We start from the raw sequence: 22449 nt of genomic DNA, 5'->3' as shown, positions 1-22449 counted from the left end.
GTGTTTGGCTTGTTGTCATTTTGATGTTTCACTGTGCAGGATCATGAATATGCAGAGTTTTACACTAAAAAACTGTTTTCACATTCAGTTACTGAAGGAAGAAAGTTTTTTCTGTACGCAGATTAAATCTGGATTTAAGACGTGAACATACAGGCAGGATTTTATGACATCACAACCAGCTTGTAAGCCAATCGTGGTTCAGAACATCTCGAACACGTGTGATGTAGAAATGATGGACTTTTCAGTGAAGAGACGTCTGGTGTCCAACAGTTCAACTTTTGAAATGAACAATATTTGCATATTCATAGATTCTTGTTTTTTACATGAGGGAGAGAGAGAAGAAATTTCTAATTTTTAGAATCTTTAAAACAATTAGTCAGACTGCAGTATTTTATACGTCTTAAAATATGTCTGAAAGGGATCTTTAAACTTTTGAGATGAGCACAATGTGCATATTCATAGATTCTGGATTTAATTTGAATGATTTTTAACTTGGTAATTTAACTTTTTAAAGCTGTATTGATTATTCGATTGACAGAAAATTAATCTGCAACTATTCTGATAATTGAATAATCATTTTAGTCATTTTTTAAGGCAAAAATGTCCAATATTTGCTGGTTGCAGCTTCTCTAATGTGAGGATATGAGGCTTTTCTGTGTCGTACATGATAATAAACTGAATATCTTTGGGTTTTGGACTGTTGATCAGACACAATAAACATTTAAAGACGTCATCATGAGCTCTAAAAAGATTATAACATGCATTTGTAAAAACGATTTTATGCCATTTTTGAAAAAATAATTGACAGATTATAAAAATTATACTTATTTGCAGCCCTAAAATGTTTTTTGTGGAAAACTCATATCAGACAAATTATTATTGCAAGCAGATTATTTTGATATGTTTTAAAACATGTGAGAGGGTCTTTGATTCAGATTCAGATTGGCATTATTTGTCAAATCGAATCTGCAACTAATAATTATTTTCATTATCAATTAATCTGTTCAGTATTTACTCAATTAATTTATCAGTTGTTTGTTTTATAAATTGTCATAAAATGGTAAAAAATACAAACAAACAAAAAAAAATAAATGTTGATGACTGTTTTCCAAAGACGCCCTCAAATGTCTTGATTTGTCCACAACCCAAAGATATTCAGTTTATTATCATAGAGGACTGAAAAAAAAAGAAGAAAATATTCACTTTTGAAAAGCCGGAATCAGAGAATTTTTTTCTTCAAAAATAACCCAAAATGATTAATCATTTATCAACAGTTTGCAACTACTTGATATATCAAATAATAGTGCAAAAAATAAGCTAAAAAGTGCATTAAAACAGGGCAGAATACAACATTAAAAACAACTAAGTTTTAAAAAGGTTTAGAGTTTCATGCTGTGACATATTCAGACGTACATTTAAAGGACAGGTTCACAACTTTTCTGTCTTAAAACAACAGTCAGGAGCCCAAATGAACATTGAAACATGTTTTTCAGTCCACAGTCCTCCTTCTGTGCAAAAATGTTTAAAAGTTTATCTGAAGCTAATTAGCGAATGAGTCAAATCAAATAGATATCTCTCAACGTTACAGTCTTTTTAGTGCCAAAGTTCCTCTTTTTGTTACTATACTTCCACCTGCAGCTCAACAGGGAAACACAAAGAAGGAATTTGATGCTAAATGTGGCAGATATCCACTTGATATGACTAACTCAGACTGCTGAATCCTCATATAACTTTCACATCAACTTCTAAATGACTTTGTGGACACACTGTGGATTTTGGCCTCCATCACTTACATTGAAAGCACATTTGAAGGGCATCTTTTAATACCCAGTATGAACAGGAGGAATGATTACAGCGAGGAAAACCTCTTTCACTGTTCATATGGACACCTGACTGTTGTTTTAAGACACACTTGATAAATTGTGAACTTATCCTTTAAGTCCTGTATGTACAGTTAATGACAACCTTTAATCGCTCCTACAGGCAGCTCTCAGTACGCATGTGTGAACATTTATCCAGCAGGTAAACTCCACCATGGCGGCGAGAGGCCATGTGCAAGACCCCAACGACAGGAGGCTCAGACCCATATACGGTGAGGACTCAATGGGGACTTACACATTTATCCGTGTGTGTAGGTTTGGTAAACATTGCGGTGCTCTGTACCGGTGCATGCGCTTAAACTAGCGGCTGTTTGAGTCGGGAGGGCAGCGGCGCGGCCCCCTCCAGCCGCAACCACGGGCTCTGCTGCCTGCAGCGGCCCGATGACAGTGCACCTTAACCGGCCTGCCACCGAGCCGCGGGTGGGACACACTCTGCCTGCCTGCCTCGGTTGTCTGGATGAAACTGTGTGTGTGTCCCTGTGTGAAGCCTGTAGACATTCTCGGTGGTGTTATCACGCAAAAGTGAGCTGAGAACGTGTCGTCCGGTGCGGCTCACTCTCAAAGTCGAAGTGCTTTCTAACGGTCGCTGTTTGACAGCTAGCTGGCTGGCTAATGTGTCAGCTAGCCGGTCAGTCAGTCAGTCAGCCAGTGGACGCGCTGTAAACTGTCTCCATGTTTAAAAGAAAAGTTGTTAATGTGTCAGGTTGGCCGGTATTTCTGTTGCTGTTGTTGTTGTTAGCTGTCCGGGTCCAGTCTGAATCAGTAGCTAGTCAAATGTTACACGGTTAGCTTCTTGCTAGCATCAGGTTCATAATACTTAAAGGACAATGCTTCAAGCTAGCGTGCTAAGTGGCTAACTAGCACGAAGCTGTCACAGCTGAAGGCTGAATGAGCACCGCTACATAACGGAACATAATTTCTTCTTTCTCAGTGTTTTATTAAGTACATGTACTCATGTACTGTACTAGTTTTGAGTTGAGTATTTCTATGTCAAAGGGAAATATTGTACTTTCTACTCCACTACGTTCATTTGACAGTTTTAGTTACTTTTCAGATGAAGATTTGACACAATGGATAATATAACAAGCTTTTAAAATACAACACATTGTTAAAGATGAAACCAATGGTTTCCAACCTTTTTGTCTTTTGACGTCTTACAAAAAGCAGTGTGTAGTCGGGGTCACATTTCACATGTCTATGAGTTGTTAACAGCTCCACCAAATAGTGATTTTTCCCTCTAAACTTCTCACATGCTTTCATTTCAATAACTGTTCAAATGATCCAATATTTCAGCAAAAATCAAAGATTAGAGAAAAAGTCCAGAAACTGAAAACAGATTTGTGTATCAGAACTTTGTTTTTTCTTCTTTCCTCTCCCATTAATCATCTCACGACCCCTCAGATTTATCTGATGACCTTTCGGAGGGGCCCCTGACCCCTAGGTTGGGAACCACTGGACTAAACTAACTAACTGTATATAAAGTAGTGTAAACTAGCTCCACCTCCAGCAGCTACAACAGTAACATGCTGCTCTAACACTGATGCTCCAGTATTAATAATCGAATGATGTCATATATAATAATATATCAGTCAGAGGGACCAAACCACTACTTTTACTGCAATACTTTAACTACATCAAGCTCATAATACTTATGTACTTTTACTTCAGCAGGTCTTACTCCTTACTGTCAGCTGTGTACTAACTGTATTCCTGCTCTTCAGAACCCAAACTGAGAATGAACATGTCATGTTAGGAATGATACTTTTCATTATTTGTAATGTTTTTAGCAGCAGTGAACTTTCAGCTGTGCAGTGGCAGTGAAATAAAAATGCATTTCATCATAAATCTCCATGTCATTCATAGCTGCAGCTTCAGTGCCCCTCAGTTTGGCAGCTGACCATGAACTTATCAATACTGGATGTAAATGATATATCAGGGGTCATCTAGAAAAGTTTCTGTGGGCTTTCGCCAACTTTCGGCTCATCTGTGATGACAGTTTGAACAGAGAGAATAGACGTGACATAATCACAGTGAACTGTCTAGCACAGTTAATTTTGGCAACCAGCTGTCCTGAAGAGGCTAAACTGTGGTGTGTCTGTGTGTGTGCACATAGTTCATTTACCAACAATTCAAAAAGACAAATACAGTCATGATAAAATCATTTTTTAATGATTAATCTGCTAATACAGTAATCATTTGGTCTATAAAATGTCATCTAGTGGTGAAAAATGTCTGTTACGATTATCGAAAGCCCATTTTAATGTCTTCACATTGCTTGTTTTTGTTCAACAAACAGTCCAAAACTTTAAAAACACAAAATTACTGTCACAGAACATGAAGAAAAGAAGAACTGCGACAATTAGTCCATTGACAGAAAATTAATCTGCAACTATTCTGATAATCAAATAATCTGCTCAATCATGTTGTTAAGAAAAAAAACAAACATTTGTCGGTTGAAGCTTCGTCAAATGTGAAGTTTTTCTGTCTCACATGATAGTAAACAACATTTCTTTACATTTTCAACTGTTAAAAGGACGAAACAAGACATTTGAAGACGTCACCCTGGGGAATTATAACAGACATTTTCATTATTTTCTAGACAAAACGATGACTCGATTAATCAACAATCATTGGCAGATTAAATGTTAAATAATTGTTAGTTGCATCTCTAAAGAAAAGCCTGAAATTCTCAGTTTGAGAAGCTGAAACTAGAGAGTCTTTGCATGAAAAATGACTTAGATGATTAGCAAAGAAATACATGCTGAATAATTTTCTGGTGATGGATTAATTGTTTTATTTTAAGCTTTATTTTGCTGAATCTCTATTGTTCTTTGCTTTCAAACTTATATGCATCCAAGTCAAATATTTCAAATGATTATCCTTATGAATGTAGTAACGTGGTCCTTTGTGTTTCCTCAGATTACCTTGATAATGGCAACAATAAGATGGCGATACAGCAGGCGGATAAACTGCTGAAGAAACATAAGGATCTGCACTGTGCCAAGGTGGGTGACTGAAGAAGTGTCCTCTCTCTGTTGAATTTATTTGTTTACTACGAAGAGACCTCGACTGTTTGCAAAAGTCTACGTGGATCTTACAAAAATAGAGATTTCTTTTTGGAAGCAGTTACTGGTGCTCTGATTTACTCCTTAAAACTCTTGCTCTCTTACAATTTTCTTGCATGTCGCTGTTATTATTATAAGACACTTCAGATGTTGTATAACACACAGTACAGTCTCAGTGCAGCTGGCATGAAGACACGTTTGTGCAAGTTTATAACTTTTGAATAAACAGTTCAGGTCCAGCGGTCAAATGTGTGCAAATGACCGAAATTCACTTTAATTGAAACCTTGAGAGAAACACACGTATGCACGGATTTGACCAGAGGGATCAGAGACGCTGTTCAAGGACACTTTGACAGAGATGAAACACATGATGCTGCTGCTGCTGCTGCTGCTGCTGCTGCTGCAGCAGGGGTCAAAGCTGTGAGCTGATGGCAGCCGCCCTGTCGTCACCAACGTCTCTAAACATACGAAGCAGCAAATCTGTCACTGAATAAAATGCTGCAGAACGTCAAGAAGCAAACACAGTTTAATGACTGTTGTTAACCAGCAGCTGAGTTTATTGACGAGTGTTTAGCTTCTGTTGATTTAATGTCACTTCTGTCCCCAAAACATCCCACAGATTTAACGGAGTAATAAAAGCCATTAGAGTGTTATTCAAATCTGTTTATAATATTATTTACTTCTCAATAAATGTGACGGCTTTAGAGGTTCTTCACTACTGAGTATATTAAATAAAAATTGCTCAGTCAATCCATGATTTTCTGTTTATTATTGAGGACAAATTATTTTGAAAAGCTGCACTGTGATGAAGAGAATTTATCATCTTAAGGCTGCAACTAACGATTGTTTCCATCATTGATTAATCTGCCACTTATTTTATCTATTAATCAACTGATCCTAGTGGTGAAAAATGTCTGTTATTGTTTCAAACAGCCTCAGGTGATTTATTCAGACGGCTTGTTTTATTCAACCAACAGTCCAAAACCACAAAACATTTGGTTTATTATCATATATGACAAAGAAAAGAATAAAAATCCTCTAATTTAAGAAGCTGGAACCAGTGAATGTTTGGCTTTTTTTCTTAAAAAATAATGCTAGCGATTAATTGATTATGACTAATATAACAACTAATGATTTTTTCATTAGTTATTAATGTGCCAATTAATTGTTTTGTCTATAAAATGTAAGATAGTAATGAAAAATGCACATTGTAGCTAGTCAGAGCTCAAGATGACGTCTTTAAATGTCTCGTTTTCTCTGATCAAAATCCAAAGATATTCTGTTCAGTCTCATGTTGAGCTGCAACGATTAGTGTTTAGTGATTAGTTGGTTGAAACAAAATTAATTTTTCAGCAAAAATTGTAAAAATTCCTTAGCTGCAGCTTCTCAAGCTGTGAATATTTCCTGGTTTTCATACTTTGCTATGTAATAAACTTGATTGTTTCCAGATTTCGTACCACTAGTCAGACAAAACAAGACATTTTGAAAAGTAACTCTCGGCTCTGGGAACTTGTGATGGACACTTCTCACAATCCATTGAGATCTTACAGACCACCCAAAATATCCATTAATCCACAAAATAATCGTTAGTTGTAGCCGTTCTGTCACGTACGACACATTAAAGCGTTAAATCCTCTCTTTTGAGAAGCTGCAACCAGTAAATGTTTGTCATTTTTCCAGGGCTGCAACTAATGTTTATTTTCATTATCTGTCAATTATTTGTCCACAAAATGTCAGTAAAAGGTGACAAAAGTCTGCCTCAAATGTTGCTTTGTTCTGACAAACAGTCCACAACCCAAAGATATTCAGTTTACTGTCATAAAAGACTAAATAAACCAGAAAATATTCACATTTAAGAAGCTGGAACCAGAGAATTTTGACATTTTTTCCTTTTTAAAAAGACTTAAGAGATAAATCCATTCTCTTTTTCTTGTCGATCAACACATTTCTTCAGCTCTACTCTGCTTCTCTGTGTGTAGCTTTGTTTTGATCTCTCGCTCCCTCCCGTTAGGTCCTGAAGGCCATCGGCCTTCAGAGGACCGGAAAGCAGGACGAAGCTTTCAGTCTGGCACAGGAAGTGACCACTCTAGAGCCCACCGATGACAACTCATTACAAGCTCTGACTATACTGTACAGAGAGATGCATCGTCGTGAGTACACACACACATACACACACACACACACACTCTGTAAAGCTGGTAATAATAATACTGGACTGACTGCATGTAAAATCCACTTCCTGTCGTCAACAGCGGAGTTGGTCACTAAGCTGTATGAAGCCGCGGTGAAGAAGGTTCCTCTCAGCGAGGAGTATCACTCTCACCTCTTCATGGCGTACGCTCGCGTGGGCGAGTACAAGAAGATGCAGCAGGTGAGAAAACTCACACCTGCATATACACACACACACACACACACACACACACACACACACACACAAACACACAAACACACACACATGACTAACAGCTGTTGTGCTCCATTGATAATTAAAAAGATGGACACATAAAGCAGAATAATGAAGAGGATGTTGATGACTGCATCTTGGCACTTTACAGGCAGGAATGGCCTTGTATAAAATCGTCCCCAAGAATCCTTATTACTTCTGGTCTGTCATGAGTCTGGTGATGCAGGTATGAGCTCGGTCCTCGTCTGGATGTTCATATTCTTTTATATATTTGAATTATTGTGAAAATAAGACGTGTGTTGTTTGTTTAGGCCGTCTCAGCACAAGATGAAAAACTGGCCCAGACCATGTTCCTGCCTCTGGCTGAACGCATGGTGGAGAAAATGGTGAAGGAGGAGAAGATTGAAGCAGAAGCAGAGGTGAGTGTTGCGTCTCCACGGCCTGAGAAAGTGTTAAAATATTATTTTATCTGGTGCGTTTCCCAGCTCAGAGGTTAAGACCATGAACCACAACGTCCTCGGTTCGAGTACAGCCAGGGATCTGTCTCCCTCATTTCCTGTCTGTAATAAAGACATAAAAATGTAATTAAAGTATGTTATTGTATCTAAACTAAAGGGCTTGACTGTCCAAGAAAACTGCGTTTAACACTTTAAGTCCCAAAGAAACAGAAGTCAGTGTCTTACCAGGGGGATCTAAATCCGTCTGATTGGATCACTCAAAAGTGGGCTTGGCTTGGCGAGCTTTCAGGAGCTATATGGGTCTGTTGACTGTTCAGCCATGTTGTTGGAAGAAGAGGAGGAGAAACAAATGAAAGTTGGAGCACAACATCAGTCTTTGGAAATATAAACAAAAGCCCATTTTCATCAAAAGTTCCAGGAACTATGAAACCAGAGGAACTAAGCTCAGGATCTGAACGTCCCTGTTGTGAAATCCTGCTGAAGAACACGATAGATTAGCAAAGCAGCATTTGTAACATAACATATCAGGAAACAACAACACAGACTGGTCCTGTTCTCTGTATTTACTGTGGTGTGACTCTGATGTTAATGAATGAATGAAAAGGAGGAAATAAAAGACTGGACACTCAGCAGAGGATTTACTGTTGAGACGAGTGTTTGATGGTCGTTTATTTCTGCTTTAGAACGTAACCGACGTGAAACAATCGGACGAGTTTTATTTCTGTCATTCACGTTCTAGCTCTGTCGCTCCTTTCTTCTCTTCTTCTCGCTCGCTCTTTTTTTTTTTAAAGTGAGTCTGGAAGTCGACAACAAAGCCTACTTCTCTTTTTATCCTGAACAAACAATGAGAAATGTCCTCGTCCTGATATCGATACTAGAGTACTTCCTTGTTTTATGAATGAAGCAGCAGTCCTCTCATTATGCTATCACCCTGCTAGCTACTACAGTCCAGGAGCTAACGGTCAAGTGTAGGTTTATATGATGGGAGGATGATGTATATCTAGCATATAACAAGACATAAATGAAGGATTAACACAGGAGTAGAGCTTTGAAAATCTGAAAATGTGTCTTTAAATTCAGTTCTATATGTCTTTAAAAATGGGGCTTTTATTGAGGAGTTTCCTTTTTAATCTCCTTTTATGTAACTACCAGAGTTACTTGCAGTATTTACAGTTGCTTCTGGCTTTTTATCCGTAGGTGCAGCTGTATTATATGATCCTGGAGCGTTTGGGAAAGTGCGTAGAGGCTCTTGACGTGATCAGGGGTCCGCTCGGGGGTAGGTGCTGCTTGTAAATCTCTCTAAAACAAACACACATTTTGATGCTCTTCCATATTTCTGCACTCATAAGATGCAGTTTCTTATTTCTTTGGCGTAGAGTTTAAATTCCTCCTCGCTATGTTCTCATCTGTCTCCTCACAGAGAAGCTGACCAGCGAGCTGCAGAGCAGAGAAAACAAGTGTATGATGCTTTACCAGCGACTACAGCGCTGGCCGGAGTGTAACGCCTTGGCCCACAAGCTGCTGCTCAAAAAGTCAGTATAAGCTTCCACCTGTCTGCGTGCACCATGAGCCAAAAACTATAGATTGGATGAAATGTTTACATGCCTGTGTCTTCCTGTCTCTAGTCCTGATGATTGGCAGTTCTATCCCTCCTACTTTGACTCTCTCTTCCATCTGATTGATCAGTCGTGGAGCCCGCCGGAGGAAGGCGAACAGTGAGTGCAGAGGATTTTTATTTGCTTAGCAGTTTAACCTTAAGATAATCAGTTAAATGTCATTTATTATAAAGGGGAAAAACAGCAAATTGTCACATTTGAGAAGCTGGAACCAGATGATGTTTGGTATTTTAGCTCTAATAATAACTGAAGCTCCTGTTTTTGCAGGAGAAAAGATGATTTTTCTCAGTAGATAATTGTCATGTTTATCCAGCGTTGATGTGTGTGTCTGTCTCCAGCTGTTCGGAGGGTTCGGTACATCACACCGTGGCTGAGGTGGTGAGGTTTGTGGAAGAGAGAATCAAGGGGGAGGACGGTAAAGACTCTCGCTCGCTCAGAGGACCCTACTTAGCTCGGCTTGAACTAATACACAGACTGAGAGAACGAGGCTGTCCTGAAGAAAGCCTGCTAGGTAAAACACATGGATTTAAAAAAAAAAAATTCACCCTTTTCCAGATGTTTTAGCCAGATGTGACAGTCTTTTGTTTGTCTTACAACAGGTGAGCCTTTAGAGTTAATGGTGCAGTTCTTCGGGAAGTTCGGAGACAAACCGTGCTGCATCACCGACCTAAAAATATACCTACACCTGCTCTCCCCCGACCAGCACGTTCAGGTGAGACAGACTCACAGCAGTCACCGTCGAGCTGCCTCTAGTGAAGTGAAGGAGACAGACAGTGAAATAAATTCCTCCCTGTGACCTTTTTTTTTTTTTTTTTTAGTTCATTAACCGTCTGAGTGAAGCGGTCCCGCTGGGGGAGCAGGGAGACGAGGGATTCGCTTTTCCAGACGACACCAAAGCGCTACAGAGACATTTGTGTGTGTGTCAGCTGAGCCGCGCGCTCGGCCTGCATCACCGTCTCGACGTGGAAGGAAAACTGCGGCTTATCACGGAGCTCAAAGCTCACTATCGTCACGGACTAAAGTTTGGTAAGAACATCACTGCTGTTCATTCTTAGTTGAGGATAATCAGATCGTACACGGAGCAAAGAGTATTTACATTTAGTTGTAGCTGCACTCAGTAATCCAAACTACATATATATATATAAATGCATCGTTTCCAAGTGACCAGAAACATAGAAACCCTTGTTTAATATTTGCTCTGATAACAGCAGTTATTCATCGTCATGGCGATGAATCAGTAATGATGTTTTTCTACCTGTTTTACTGAGATAATATTGACACTACTGGCAGTCAGTGTTTGGGTAAATGAACTGGTTCCAGCAGCCTCGAGGCTTGTATGTGATGGTCAGTGCTGCAAACATTACTGAAGATTGATACGTATCCTTTAGGACTAGCTATGGTTTAAAAAATTACAACACCAGTACACTTGAAGTGTAGGGCTGTAGTCAACCAAAGAAAATCTTGGTCGACTGAAAACGTACATAATCTTCAACTAATCGATTAGTCGCGGGGAGGTTGGATGTAACGGGACAGATTGAACTCAGCAGCCACACATTTCTCTGTTTAGCATCTTCAGGTTATGCTAACCCATCGTTGCTAACTTTGGAGCTAACCCCCTTCACTTCTCCAGCACTTGGGGAAACAACAGACGTGATTTTTTTTTATCATTTATTAACTGACACACTGTAGTCTGTACTGTACATTTACTGTCAGACTGACAAACATACTACGCAATGATGTATTCCTTAACGGCGTTACGCTACCAATAGTTTCCCGGGCAACGACACGGAGGTTGCCTCACGTACCGGAGCAGCGCTGCACAGAGGCTCCCAAACACTATTGATTTCTGAATGAATGGATATTTGATGTTATTTTTGGCATTAAAAAATTTGTTTTTGGGCCTAGCGGGGGTTCTCGTTGTTATAATTATTAGAGAAACACTGATTCAGTAAATGTTCAGTAAACGTTGAGTACCGTTAGACCCAGCAGTCTCCATCAGGTTGGGCGAGTTCAAAGTTGTGAAAACAACGGGGGTGTTTTGAATACACCCCCGTTGTTTTCACAGGTAATTTGTTTGTTTGTTCCTGCCGCTGCAGAAAATAATCAATGTGACTTAAAGCTTCCCCTCAAGAGACAAAACCATCAGATCTGTGTGGAGTGATGATGAGGCTGTAACCTTCCTCAAATTAACACATGAAACTAACAGAAATGTCATATTTCCATCACTTTTTCCACATAGTTTTCCATCGTTTTGACCTTTGCACTGCTGCTCTTTTTAATGACATTTTCTCATTTAACAGGGAAGAACGCTCTGAAGACGGAGCTGCAGTTTTCTGATATGTATTGTCTCATGGCAGCTCATGTATACGTTGACTTATGGATGGAGACCAGTGAGTGTTTCTCTCTCTCTCTCTTATTATTCCAGATCTCTCTCTCTCTCTCTCTCTCTAAACATGTTGCCGTGTGTGTTTCAGGGGATGAGAACATGGCGTGGCAGTGTTTGGGGCTCCTCCAGGAGGGTCTGTCTCACAGCGCCTCCAACGCCCAGTTCAAGTTGCTGCTGCTGCTCCTCTACTGTCACCTGGGAGCCTTTGAGCCCGTGGTGGACCTTTACTCCAGCTTGGATGCCAAGCACGTACAGCACGACACCATAGGGTTGGTACATAAACACGCTCACCTCCAATTACATCATCAGCAGCGAGAGAGAGATTTATGAGTGTAAAAATGCTGTTAATGCTTTTATTTGCAGGTTTCTGTTAACGCGTTACGCTGAGTCATTGGGTCAGTTCGCTGCAGCCTCCCAGTCCTGTAATTTCTCCCTCAGGTTTTTCCACTCTAACCAGAAAGATGTAAGTCGATCCCGCTACAAAGTCTGGCTCTTATTTTATCTTCTTCATCCATCGTCATCCCCTTAATTAATCTCTCCTTCCTTCTTTTTACCCGCCTCTCGTTTCTCTCTTTTCATCTTCTCGTCCTTCCTGCAGACCTCAGAGTACATCATCCAGGCGTACAAGTACGGAGCCTTTGAGAAAATCCCAGAGTTCATTGCTCTCAGGAACAGGTTGAACCAATCGCTGCACTTTGCCCAAGTCCGCACTGAGAGGATGCTGCTGGACCTGTTCCTCGAGGCCGATATGTGAGAATATACACACACACACACGACACACGCTAAAATCTAAACACTGTGCTGTGGAGTTAATTTCTTCATTTGGATGTTTTTGTTGTTTTAAATTTGTTTTCCAGTGTGTTGAGTCTGGAGGAGAGTGTGAAGGCCATGTCTTTGTCTGCAGAGGAGGATGACATCCCCTGGGATACTATGAGGGACAACAGAGACCTTACTGTTTTTACCAGCTGGGACCCTAAAGACAGGTATTTACTTTCATATGTTCTGCAGAAAAAAAGAAGAGACACATGTACTTGCTGAGAAACCCTTGTATGAAATTTTGCCACTGGATTTGGATATCGTTGAGACTTTTTAATAAAAATATATTTGTTTGAGTCATATTTTATTCCTTTTTTCTTTGATTTAGTCAACAAAAACTAACTTTTAAGTCTAGTTTTGTCAGCGAAATTCTAGTCAAACTTCCACATTTTTAACTTTTATGTCTTGCAAGAACTCTGAGGCTGCACCCGTCGCTATCTTTGATGTGTAGTTACCATGGTTACAGGTCACCAAATATGATGAAAAACACCAGCCAGCAGCACTTTCACATCTCCAAAAAATGTCACAGCAAACTTCCAAACAGGATGGATGAACTGACCACATATGAGGAATCTACGTGGTGACTTTCTCACCTGAAAAAACATTAAACTTAACAAAGTGAGATATTAAAAGCTTTTAGCCTGGCTGAACACAATGTGTTTTGATTTTGGTTGATGTAAGCGGTTCTTTTTTCTAGACCAGTAGAGTGCTGGTGCTGCTCTGGAACTGGTTTTCCTGGTCGAGAGCCGGTTCTTTGGCTGTCCAAACATGAAGAACTGGTTCGAGATTAGGCACCGGCTCTGAACCAGCACATCACGCTCTATTGTTCCTGCTCACTTTGTATTATTGCTGCTACCTTTGCTCTTCACTGCAGATCAGCCTGATCAGTCAGAGACTAGATTCACTCACTTGTTCACTAAAACACAGTTTACTGTCTGGATTTAGCTTGTGAGGAGAAACTAAAACGTGGAATAACATAAAATCAAAACTGTTTCTTAAGGGAACACTAAGGTTAAGCTTTACTGTACTGTACTGTAGACACCCTACATGAATCCTACATTCACTCCTACTGAGAATAACCTACAAACACTCAAAGTAACGTTAGCTTCATAGCTACATCCACATGTCTTGACGATGTTACGTTAGCATACCTGTCGGCGTGCTGCCTGCTTGTTTGTGTTCCAGCTGTTTATTTGCCACTTGTCTACGTTTTTGTGGGATTTTAGATTAATTCAGGCAAATCTGCAACTTTTTCTTACAGGTAATGTTAGCTATCATTTCTACTGACAGAGATATAACGTTGCTAAAATGCTAAAATGCAGGATGTTTATTAGGGCGACTGTGGCTCAGGAGGTAGAGCTGGTCGTCCATTAATCGCAGGGTTGGCAGTTTGATCTTTGGTTCAGTCTGTCTGTGATCTGTGGAATCACACATTTTATCATCATGACTGGTAAAACAATATCCTCCACCGCCCCAAAATATCACTTCTTCTCGATTAAATTAAGTGTCCCGTATCAACCCGTGCTCCTCCTCTTCCTCTTACAGAGAGCTAACCGAGGAGCACAGACGTCGGTCTCTGGAGGAAGAGTCGGTCTGGCTGAGGATACGCTCCCTAACGCTTCGCCTCCTCGCCTCTTTGGCCACGCTGGGACACACACCTTCGCAACAAAACTCCGAGATAGCCAACGAGAACGGAGTCGGAGACAAGACCTCGATCCTCAGCAGCCTGCTCGCCCAGCTCAACCAGACTCTGCAGACGGCGGCTCAGATAGCAGAGAAACGCACCCAGGTACGTTTTTGTTAAATGATTCGCAGTACGTTCGTATGATGTAAAGATAACAATATGTGGAGTATCTTGTTGTAATAATGTTTTTCTTGTGCTGCAGTATCCATTCCTGGGACCACCCTCCACCCGCCTGGCCCCGGCTCTGTCCAGTGGGAGCTGTCAGTGTCAGGCTGCAGCCCTCCAGCTGTCTGTGCATCTGCAGGAGCTGGAGACTGTCGGACTTGGTAAGAAGAGACATAAAACCCAGATCAACTGTTTGTTTTTTCCTGAATGCTTTTATACTAAACACACTTTTTCTTTTTATCCTCCTAGATGAGTCCTCAGAGCTTCAAACACAGATCTGTAACGCTTTCAAATCATTAGTAGTTCAGCTTCAAGGTGAGTTAGCGGCCGGATTTCTTAATCTCTCACACAATAAACAACAAAAGTTGATTGTGTGTCTGTTGTGCTTCATGTTTTTCCTCTTTATATCCACAGAAATACTGAATAAATGCAAAGGGGATTTATTGGACATGAAAGAGGGCAAATTAAAAACCCGGCCCTCCTTATTAGAAAACCTAATCTTCTTTGTTGAGGTGAGACATCTCCGCTTCCACGCAGCCGTTTATATATTTCCTATCTACACAGAACGTGATGTGATGAAGTTAAACGTGTTGTTGTTGTTGTGTACAGACGCTGTGCATAGTCTTGTGGGTGGCTAGTTACTGTGCGAAGATCCTCCGACCACTCAAGACAAGTCTACAGAAGAAGAAAAAGAAGAAAAAGGATACAAACACAGCTCTGGTACAGCTCCACTTTTTAATCCTCTTAAACATCTGTGATATATTATCTATAGATAAACTATAATATAATATTCTGTTGTTGACCCACTGGCCTGATCAGTACTCTGTAAAGACAACTGTCCTCTGATGATTTGTGTCTCTTGCAGCCAGCGGTGATGTGTGGGTTCCAGGAGCTGACGGGGAGCTTGCAGGACCTGCTTACCCAGGCTTTGGAGCATATAAAGGGGCAAGAGACTGGCATGACGGCCCTTAAACTGGCCAGTTTAACCTTGGAAGGAAACACAGAGGTTAGTGTGCAGACACATGTACAGTTTCTCTTTTACTGTCTGAAATCTCACTCTGTGATCCTCTATGATTCGAATCGATTCACAGATTCCAAAAATAGATTTTTTAAAGTTTTAATAACCTTAAGGCGTGTTCAGACCAAATCAGGTGGGGGTGTGGGTGTGTTTATTTGTGCTCTACAATGTAACCGTTGTGAAACAATCAGAAAATAATGTTTTATTGATCTGAATCACAGGCTTTCTCTCTACCAGCACTCCCTTGCTTCATTCACACTCTAGCTCGCTCGACCACAGCTGCTCTCTCTCTCTCGTCTTTTTTAAAATGAGTCGGGAAACTGACAGCATAGTCTAACTTTACTTTTAATGTTATCAGATGAAGAGAAACGTCCTCCCCTCGTCCTTGTAACGTCTTTGTCCTCCCTCATGGTAGAGTTTACAACTCTGATCAGTCTGATCTCTGGGTGTGATTGGTCACCGCAGCCTTCAGCCGCAGTGACGTCAGGTTGCGTTTCTCCAAAAGTCTACTCTGGCTCAACTTTCTGGCCGCAGTCCGGTGCGGCACCGCAGCGGCCAAAATGGCTGCAGCTGAGCCGCACTACCTCCATTCAAATGAATGGGACGACTGGCATTTTTGTAATGGCACAGTGCAGCACCCAGTCGGTGTACAACACACACACACACCAGTAATCTTGTAGTTAATCTTCAATTAAGGCGAGTGTTTAGGACATATTTCAGATTTAATAACCTAATAACTAAATTTACAAGATGAAAATGATTAAAAAGTATTTTTTTACACCATTGCCCAAACACTGAGAAACAAAACGACCAACCAACACTCTCTGCACAACTTCACTTAAACCAACTTTGATCTTTTGAAGAAAATAACCGACAGAGTGTGTGTATGTGGGATAATGATGATTTTGCTGCTAGTAGCGTTGGAGACATGATGTTAGTAACAGCACAGCGGTAAAGTTCCTGTTTACTCCAGAACACACAGAACGACTTCTGTGTTAGAAAATATATTTAGCCGGTGATCACACTTTCATTTCGTTGTTCTCACACAGACAGAAGGCTGTGAGATGCTCCCCAGTGTTTCCCACAGGTTGAGAATTTACTTGTGGTGGTGTTTGACCGATGTGCCTGCAGAGACTCATGAGGTTTAGAGGAGGAGATAGTAATTACAATTTACAGACGTCCCCTAAATGCCTCACATGCAGGCTATCGGTAGACGCTAGCTAGGCGGCTATGCACACGGAAACCTCCAGTCCCTCGCTCAGTTACTGCAGCAAACAAATCAGACAGAGTTAATCTAGCTGGGCCCAAGTAGAGCCTTTATATGAGAAACGCTGTGTCCAAATTAATGCAGTTAACTTTTTAAAAATCTACATGCTGCGTACTGTCACGACCTTCCTCAACAGCATTATGTTTAACTGCCGGTGATGTTTCTTATTGTATTTCAGTAAAAAACAGAAGCCTGAAACTTGAGCTCCCCTTTTCTATTTATTGAGTCGAGAATTGATTCTGAATTTAATAACATTATAGTTTATATCTGTGTATTTATTATATCTGCATGGTGATACAATACAAGATAATGAGGAAACGCTGCTTGGCTGCAGTGAGTGAAAGGACTTTAATAAAGGGTAATTATGATGTGTTTAATATTGCTGTATAATTTAATCTTTGAGCTCCTGCAGTTTATGTTTTCTCACCTGTTATTCACCTCAGCACGAGTAAATTTGACAAGATGAATCTGGGTTAAAAGTGTTGCGTGACAACCAAACATTTAAAGGCAACCAACAGATGGATAGTGCAGTTTATCTTTTTTTATATAGTCTCATAGAATCTAAAACACACAGCAACAAAGGAATAAAAGTGCTAAATGAACAACATAAAAAAGCAGCCTGACATTAAATAAAAACAGTAAAGCATAAAACTAGCATCAAGTAAAATCAGGAAAGGCAGTGTGATAAAAGTAAGTTTGGAGCTTAGATTCAGTCTTATTTCCTTGGCAGGGTGTTCAGAGCCTCGGGGCTCTGATTTTTAAAAGCTCTGTCCCCCTTCAGTCTTCAGTCTGCAACAGATAGAAGGCCTGAGGATCGAGCAGGGTCATACAGGGATAAAAGGTCTGAGATATAAAGAGAAGTCTGACCTTTAAAGGCACTAAAGTCTTACTTTAGTGCCTTTTAAGTAATTAAGAGAACCTTGAAATCAATTTTAAAACATACTGGAATCCAGTGTAAAGAGGCTAAAACATGTTCAGACCTGTTTACTCTGGTTAAAAGCTTGACAGCTGACTTCTGTACTGTCTGTAGTCGATCCGCAGTTTTTCTATTTATTCTATTTGAGTACAAGGAACAACTGGAGAAGTTTACATTTGAACAAATAGTTAAGTTGTTTAAGATTGTTAAGACAAAAAGTTGCTTGTTTAAAAATTTGTTTTGATGGATGAAGTGTTTGACCCATTTGTCTTTTACGTTAATGTTAAAATATCAATAATTAAAGTGCATTTTCCCCTATGAATAAAAAAAATAAAACTTCAGATCGAATGTTTAATCCTTTCTCACATTAGAACTGTAGTTTAAATTTCAAATAATGTGCGACAGCCTTGTTGGCGAATGAATAAGGAACAAATCTTAAGAATGTGAAATACTGTATGTTAAAATGTTGAATGCTTGTGTTTTGGGCTTTGACAGTAAGGCTGCGTTGACACCAAATCAGGCGGTGCGGCGAAAACGCCAGTCCTCCCATTCATTTTAATGGAGGTAGTGCGGCTCAGCTGTAGCCGTTTTGGCTGCTGCGACGCCGCACCGGACTTGAGTCACAGTCAACTTTTGGAGAAACGCAACCTGACGTCACTGCGGCTGAAGGCTGCGGCGGCCAATCACAGCGGGACATGAGACTGACAAGAGTTGTAAACTCTGCCATGAGGGAGCACAAAGACGTTACCAGGACGAGGAGAGAACATTTCTCTTCGCTTGATAACGTTAGTAAAGTTAGACTGCTGTCAGCATCTCGACTCATTTTTAAAAAGACGAGATAGAGAGAACAGCTGTGGACGAGCGAGCTAGAGAGTGAATGAAGAGAGGGAGCGCTGGTAGCGAGAAAGCTGGTGAATCAGATCAATAAAACATAGTTTTCTGATTGTTTCATAGCGGTTACATTGTAGAGCACAAATAAACACACCCACACCCCCCTCCCCCACACCTCCGCTGGTCCCTGCGGCTGAACGCCACACCGCCTGATTTGGTGTGAATGCAGCCTAACTTACAGAAGCTGATGTCCTGGTTTGAATGGAAGGAGCAGCTACATCAGAATATCCTGTCATATGAAGGTTATATTGCGTATAATCAGCTGACTTTCCCCTTTTTATTCCGTGTGTGTTTGATTCAGGAGGAAGCATCGTTTACGAAGGCTGCTATGGACAAGGTGCAGAGCAGTTACCTGCGTTCGCTACAGGAGGTGGGAGATCTGCTCAAGAAGAGAGCAGAATCTCTAAAGAACCTCAAGATCTGAACACCATCACACACACACCCTGAATCAAGATGACTGTACACCCACCATGAGCCCACAACCCCCCGCCCACCCTCCACCCCACCCAACCCCCCCTCGTTGTCCCTACACCACCACGTCTACTGTCAGCCCACCAGCTAACCCACTCGAGTCCCACTATCCTCGCCGGTCCAACAAACCTGCTTCCTCTCCTACATATTTCTCACTCTGGGTTTGAGAGCTCTCAGTCTGGATTTCTTTCTTCTTCTTCTTCTTTTTTTTTTTTTGTTTGTTTTTTTTCTTCTCTCTCACTTTAACAAACACCTCTGGAACATTTGCAACTCTTATAGCACATAAGCTTGTAAGTAAACTCATGAATTTATACAGCAATTATACAAAAAAAAGAAAAGAAGAGAAAATACATGCTCCTTTAAAGAAATAGAGAAAAAATTAGGAAGAATGCAGTTTTAGATGAAACTAATCTAATAAATTATTGTACATAGTAAAGAGCAACTACCACAACAACTCCTTGACTAAATGAGAATATAAGACACAATAAACCACTACTGTTTGTTGGTCAGTTATGTTTCCTCTTTTATTCCTCGCTTTGTTTTTCCGGTGACTCCGAGAACAATCAAAGTATAAAAAACACACAGTGACACGCACACACGCACACACACACATACACACACACACACACACACACACACTGGGACTCTGAAGAGGAAATTTTTTTTTTGTTTTTTTTTTCCAGCTGTTTCTCAGCTTTTGAGAGCAAGCAGGCACAATTTAACATTAAACTGACTCTCTTTCTGTGGAAATACAGACACCTGGCTACCAGCAGAAGGCCTTCAGACTGAAGTTTCCCCTTCAAAGAATTGATTTTTTTTTTTTTTTTTGTCTTTTTAATTTTGCTTTTTGTGTATCGTGTGTGTGTGTCGCTTTGGTACTGAAAGTTGAACCACCTCTGTAGTTGCAGTATTATAAAGAGCAATGTTGGGATGAGTAAAATAACCAGGACTTTTTTTTTTTTAAATCTGAATTATTGTCTGCCACTTTCTTTCTTTCTTCTTTTTTTTTTTTTGTGGTCATGCTAGTAAAAGCAGTGCTCGTAAACATATGTGGAAGTAGCACAAACTAACAGAATAATCCAGGCATGGATCAAATAATCAGAATCTGATATTAATGTTCAACCAAAAAACAGTGTTTTCTACTCCGATCATGCGTATTTCTTCTTCTGATGCTGCAGAAATTAAATGACCTTTGCAGCATCGTTTTTAGCAACTATTAGATTTTTTTGTCTGTCAATTCAAGTTGCAGAGCAAATCATGATCCGAACTTTTTCATCTATATTTATATACACGTAGTAAATATACCCCTGTGGAGCTTAGGTGTTTCAAAATGACAAATACAAAAGCAAAAATTTGTAAGATTTTCCAGATGCTAGCGTGCATGTTTTGGCATATTATGTCTTCTAGATCAGAGCGACCCAGATCTGATTGTACAGACGGTTATTTTCCGTCAGAATATGATGTTCTGGGGTTCGCTCTGGTTTGGTTAAGAAGCATAACGTATAACTGCAACGTCCACGGTTTCGATTCCCGACCCGGTGGGACCCTTTGTTGCATGTCACAGCCCTTTTCTCTTCCTCTGTTTCGTGTCTCGCTACACTGACTCTCAAATAAAGGCAAAATGCCAAAAAAATAATCTTTAAAAAAAAACAAAACAAAAAAAAAAGGATATGATGTTCTGGGATGGCTCTCTCCTTCTGTCATCAACAGCTCAAACACAGAGGTGTGTTTCACAGACAAACATTGGACCTAATTGTAAATAAATATGGAGCCTTTTGAGATACAGTGTGCAAGGACATTAGTGTGTGTGTTTTTAAGAAAAAAAAAAAAAAGGAAAAAAAAAAAAGCAGCTGCAGTAGATACCAAGATTTGTCCCGTGTTCATGGGTTTTGTCATTCCCTCGTTCTCAAGAAAAAAAGTCTCATGAACCAAAAAAAAATAGAAACATCAGCTGTAGCATCTCGTGAGACTTAATTTAACAACATCTGCTGTTACAAATAAATGAGAGATTATCCCTGAATATAAAAAAGCAGTTTACAGTTTATCACAGCAAGGAGCACTGATGGATGACTGCTAGCACTGCAGGTAGTGTGCAGTTGGTTGTTTTTGTTTTACTATTTTATTAAGAATTTGGCAGAGCAAATGTGAAAAATGTGAGTAAATCCTCCATCTCCATCCCATCCCTGTTAGTCTTGTATATGCACACAATCACATATACATCTGCTAATAAATGCCTTTTTTTTTTCTTTTTTTTTTTTTCTCCTTGGATGACTCGAGCCCAACTGTTCGATCAGAGCCGTGGCTTTAAAGATTGTTTGTGATCCGACTACATGTGTCTTTCTTGTCGTCGAGGTTCAGAAAAATGGTTGACAATCTGGAGTGTCATCTCACCACCCTCTTTTTGTTAGAAAAATGGAAAACAGAAACACTGGAATGTCAAAGCTTTTTTAGAATAAAAAAAGGTAAATGTGAGAGTTTTGTTTTGCAGTGTCTTGATTAATCATCGTTTTATGGTCAAAATGTGAGAATTTGCTCCTGTTTTTTTGTTATATATGTTGGTAAACTGATCATTTTTGGGTTGGAAACTGTTGGTCAAACAAAACAAACAATTTAAAGATGTCATCTTGGACTTTTAGAAGTTGTTTTGGGCATTTTGCTCATAATTTTACAGACAAAACAATTGATTAATACTGAAATTAATTGTTAGTTGCAGTTAGATTATTGATTTTCACAGCACTTTTAAAGTTCTCTTAGCATGGGGATCAAGGCACATTTTGACAGTTGATTATAATAAAGAGAAGACCTAAACTGTGGATAAATTTCCAAAGATACGGAAGCCAAGAAAGGCCACAACAATTTGAATTTTTGTTGAAAATTTGTGAAAACTTCACGTTGAAAAACCTTAAGTCCCACGGTGAAATATTTTACTTAGAAAACTATTGATCTGAATTTTTAGTTTGAATTCTTCTCTTAAATTTGCACAGGGTAATTTTAAGTTTTGCAATATCACAATTTAAATTGAGGGTATTAATTTGCTCCTCTGAACTTCTCTTTCTTGGATCACATGACTGACTGAATGTAAACTGATTTCCGGGAGAGAAGGTTGATTGATTATCCTCAATAGTCCAGATGTTCAAGTTGGAATTTTTTACCTTGAATTTTGGTGTCTGAATTTGAACAATCCCAATTTTAGCCACTAGATTTTTTTTTATTCTTATTTTTTTTATTCTTATTTTTTTACTTCACTTTAATTTTTAGGTCTTAAAAGTTACCACTTGATTTTGAGCAACGTGAATATAGTTTTGACTATTGGTCTTTTCAATCTCAATTTCTAGAAAATCAATCTTCAATTGTGTAGAAAAATGGAAATTTGAACATCTACAATGTCATGATAACTGGGAGAACTCCATCT

At 39.7% G+C, this 22449-nt stretch overlaps 1 protein-coding gene across 3 annotated transcripts; it reads left to right on the top strand.

Moving 5' to 3' along the window:
- Positions 1-1984: 1984 nt before the first annotated feature.
- On the top strand, positions 1985-20938 carry naa25 (N-alpha-acetyltransferase 25, NatB auxiliary subunit). Of its 3 annotated transcripts, XM_067574117.1 has the most exons (24): positions 1985-2092; positions 4800-4885; positions 6957-7095; positions 7198-7316; positions 7501-7575; positions 7661-7768; positions 9005-9083; positions 9228-9339; positions 9433-9522; positions 9762-9934; positions 10023-10135; positions 10242-10449; positions 11724-11813; positions 11898-12078; positions 12173-12272; positions 12408-12559; positions 12667-12792; positions 14171-14414; positions 14512-14635; positions 14724-14789; positions 14889-14986; positions 15084-15194; positions 15340-15480; positions 18868-20938. In XM_067574117.1, the coding sequence occupies exons 1-24, from the start codon at positions 2035-2037 to the stop codon at positions 18988-18990; spliced, it is 2916 nt and encodes a 971-aa protein (XP_067430218.1). In that variant the 5' UTR covers positions 1985-2034; the 3' UTR covers positions 18991-20938. The 3 variants fall into 3 exon arrangements, with proteins under 3 accessions (XP_067430218.1, XP_067430219.1, XP_067430220.1); XM_067574118.1 differs by lacking the exon at positions 1985-2092 and having other exon boundaries at positions 6925-7095; XM_067574119.1 differs by lacking the exons at positions 1985-2092; positions 4800-4885; positions 6957-7095 and having other exon boundaries at positions 7440-7575.
- The last annotated feature ends 1511 nt before the right edge of the window (positions 20939-22449 follow it).

The sequence above is a fragment of the Thunnus thynnus genome, chromosome 19 (genome assembly GCF_963924715.1).
Source record: "Thunnus thynnus chromosome 19, fThuThy2.1, whole genome shotgun sequence".
In the NCBI taxonomy this organism is placed as follows: Eukaryota; Metazoa; Chordata; class Actinopteri; order Scombriformes; family Scombridae; genus Thunnus; species Thunnus thynnus.
Note: the sequence above shows the minus strand (reverse complement) of the source record. Positions and strands in the feature narration are given on the sequence as shown.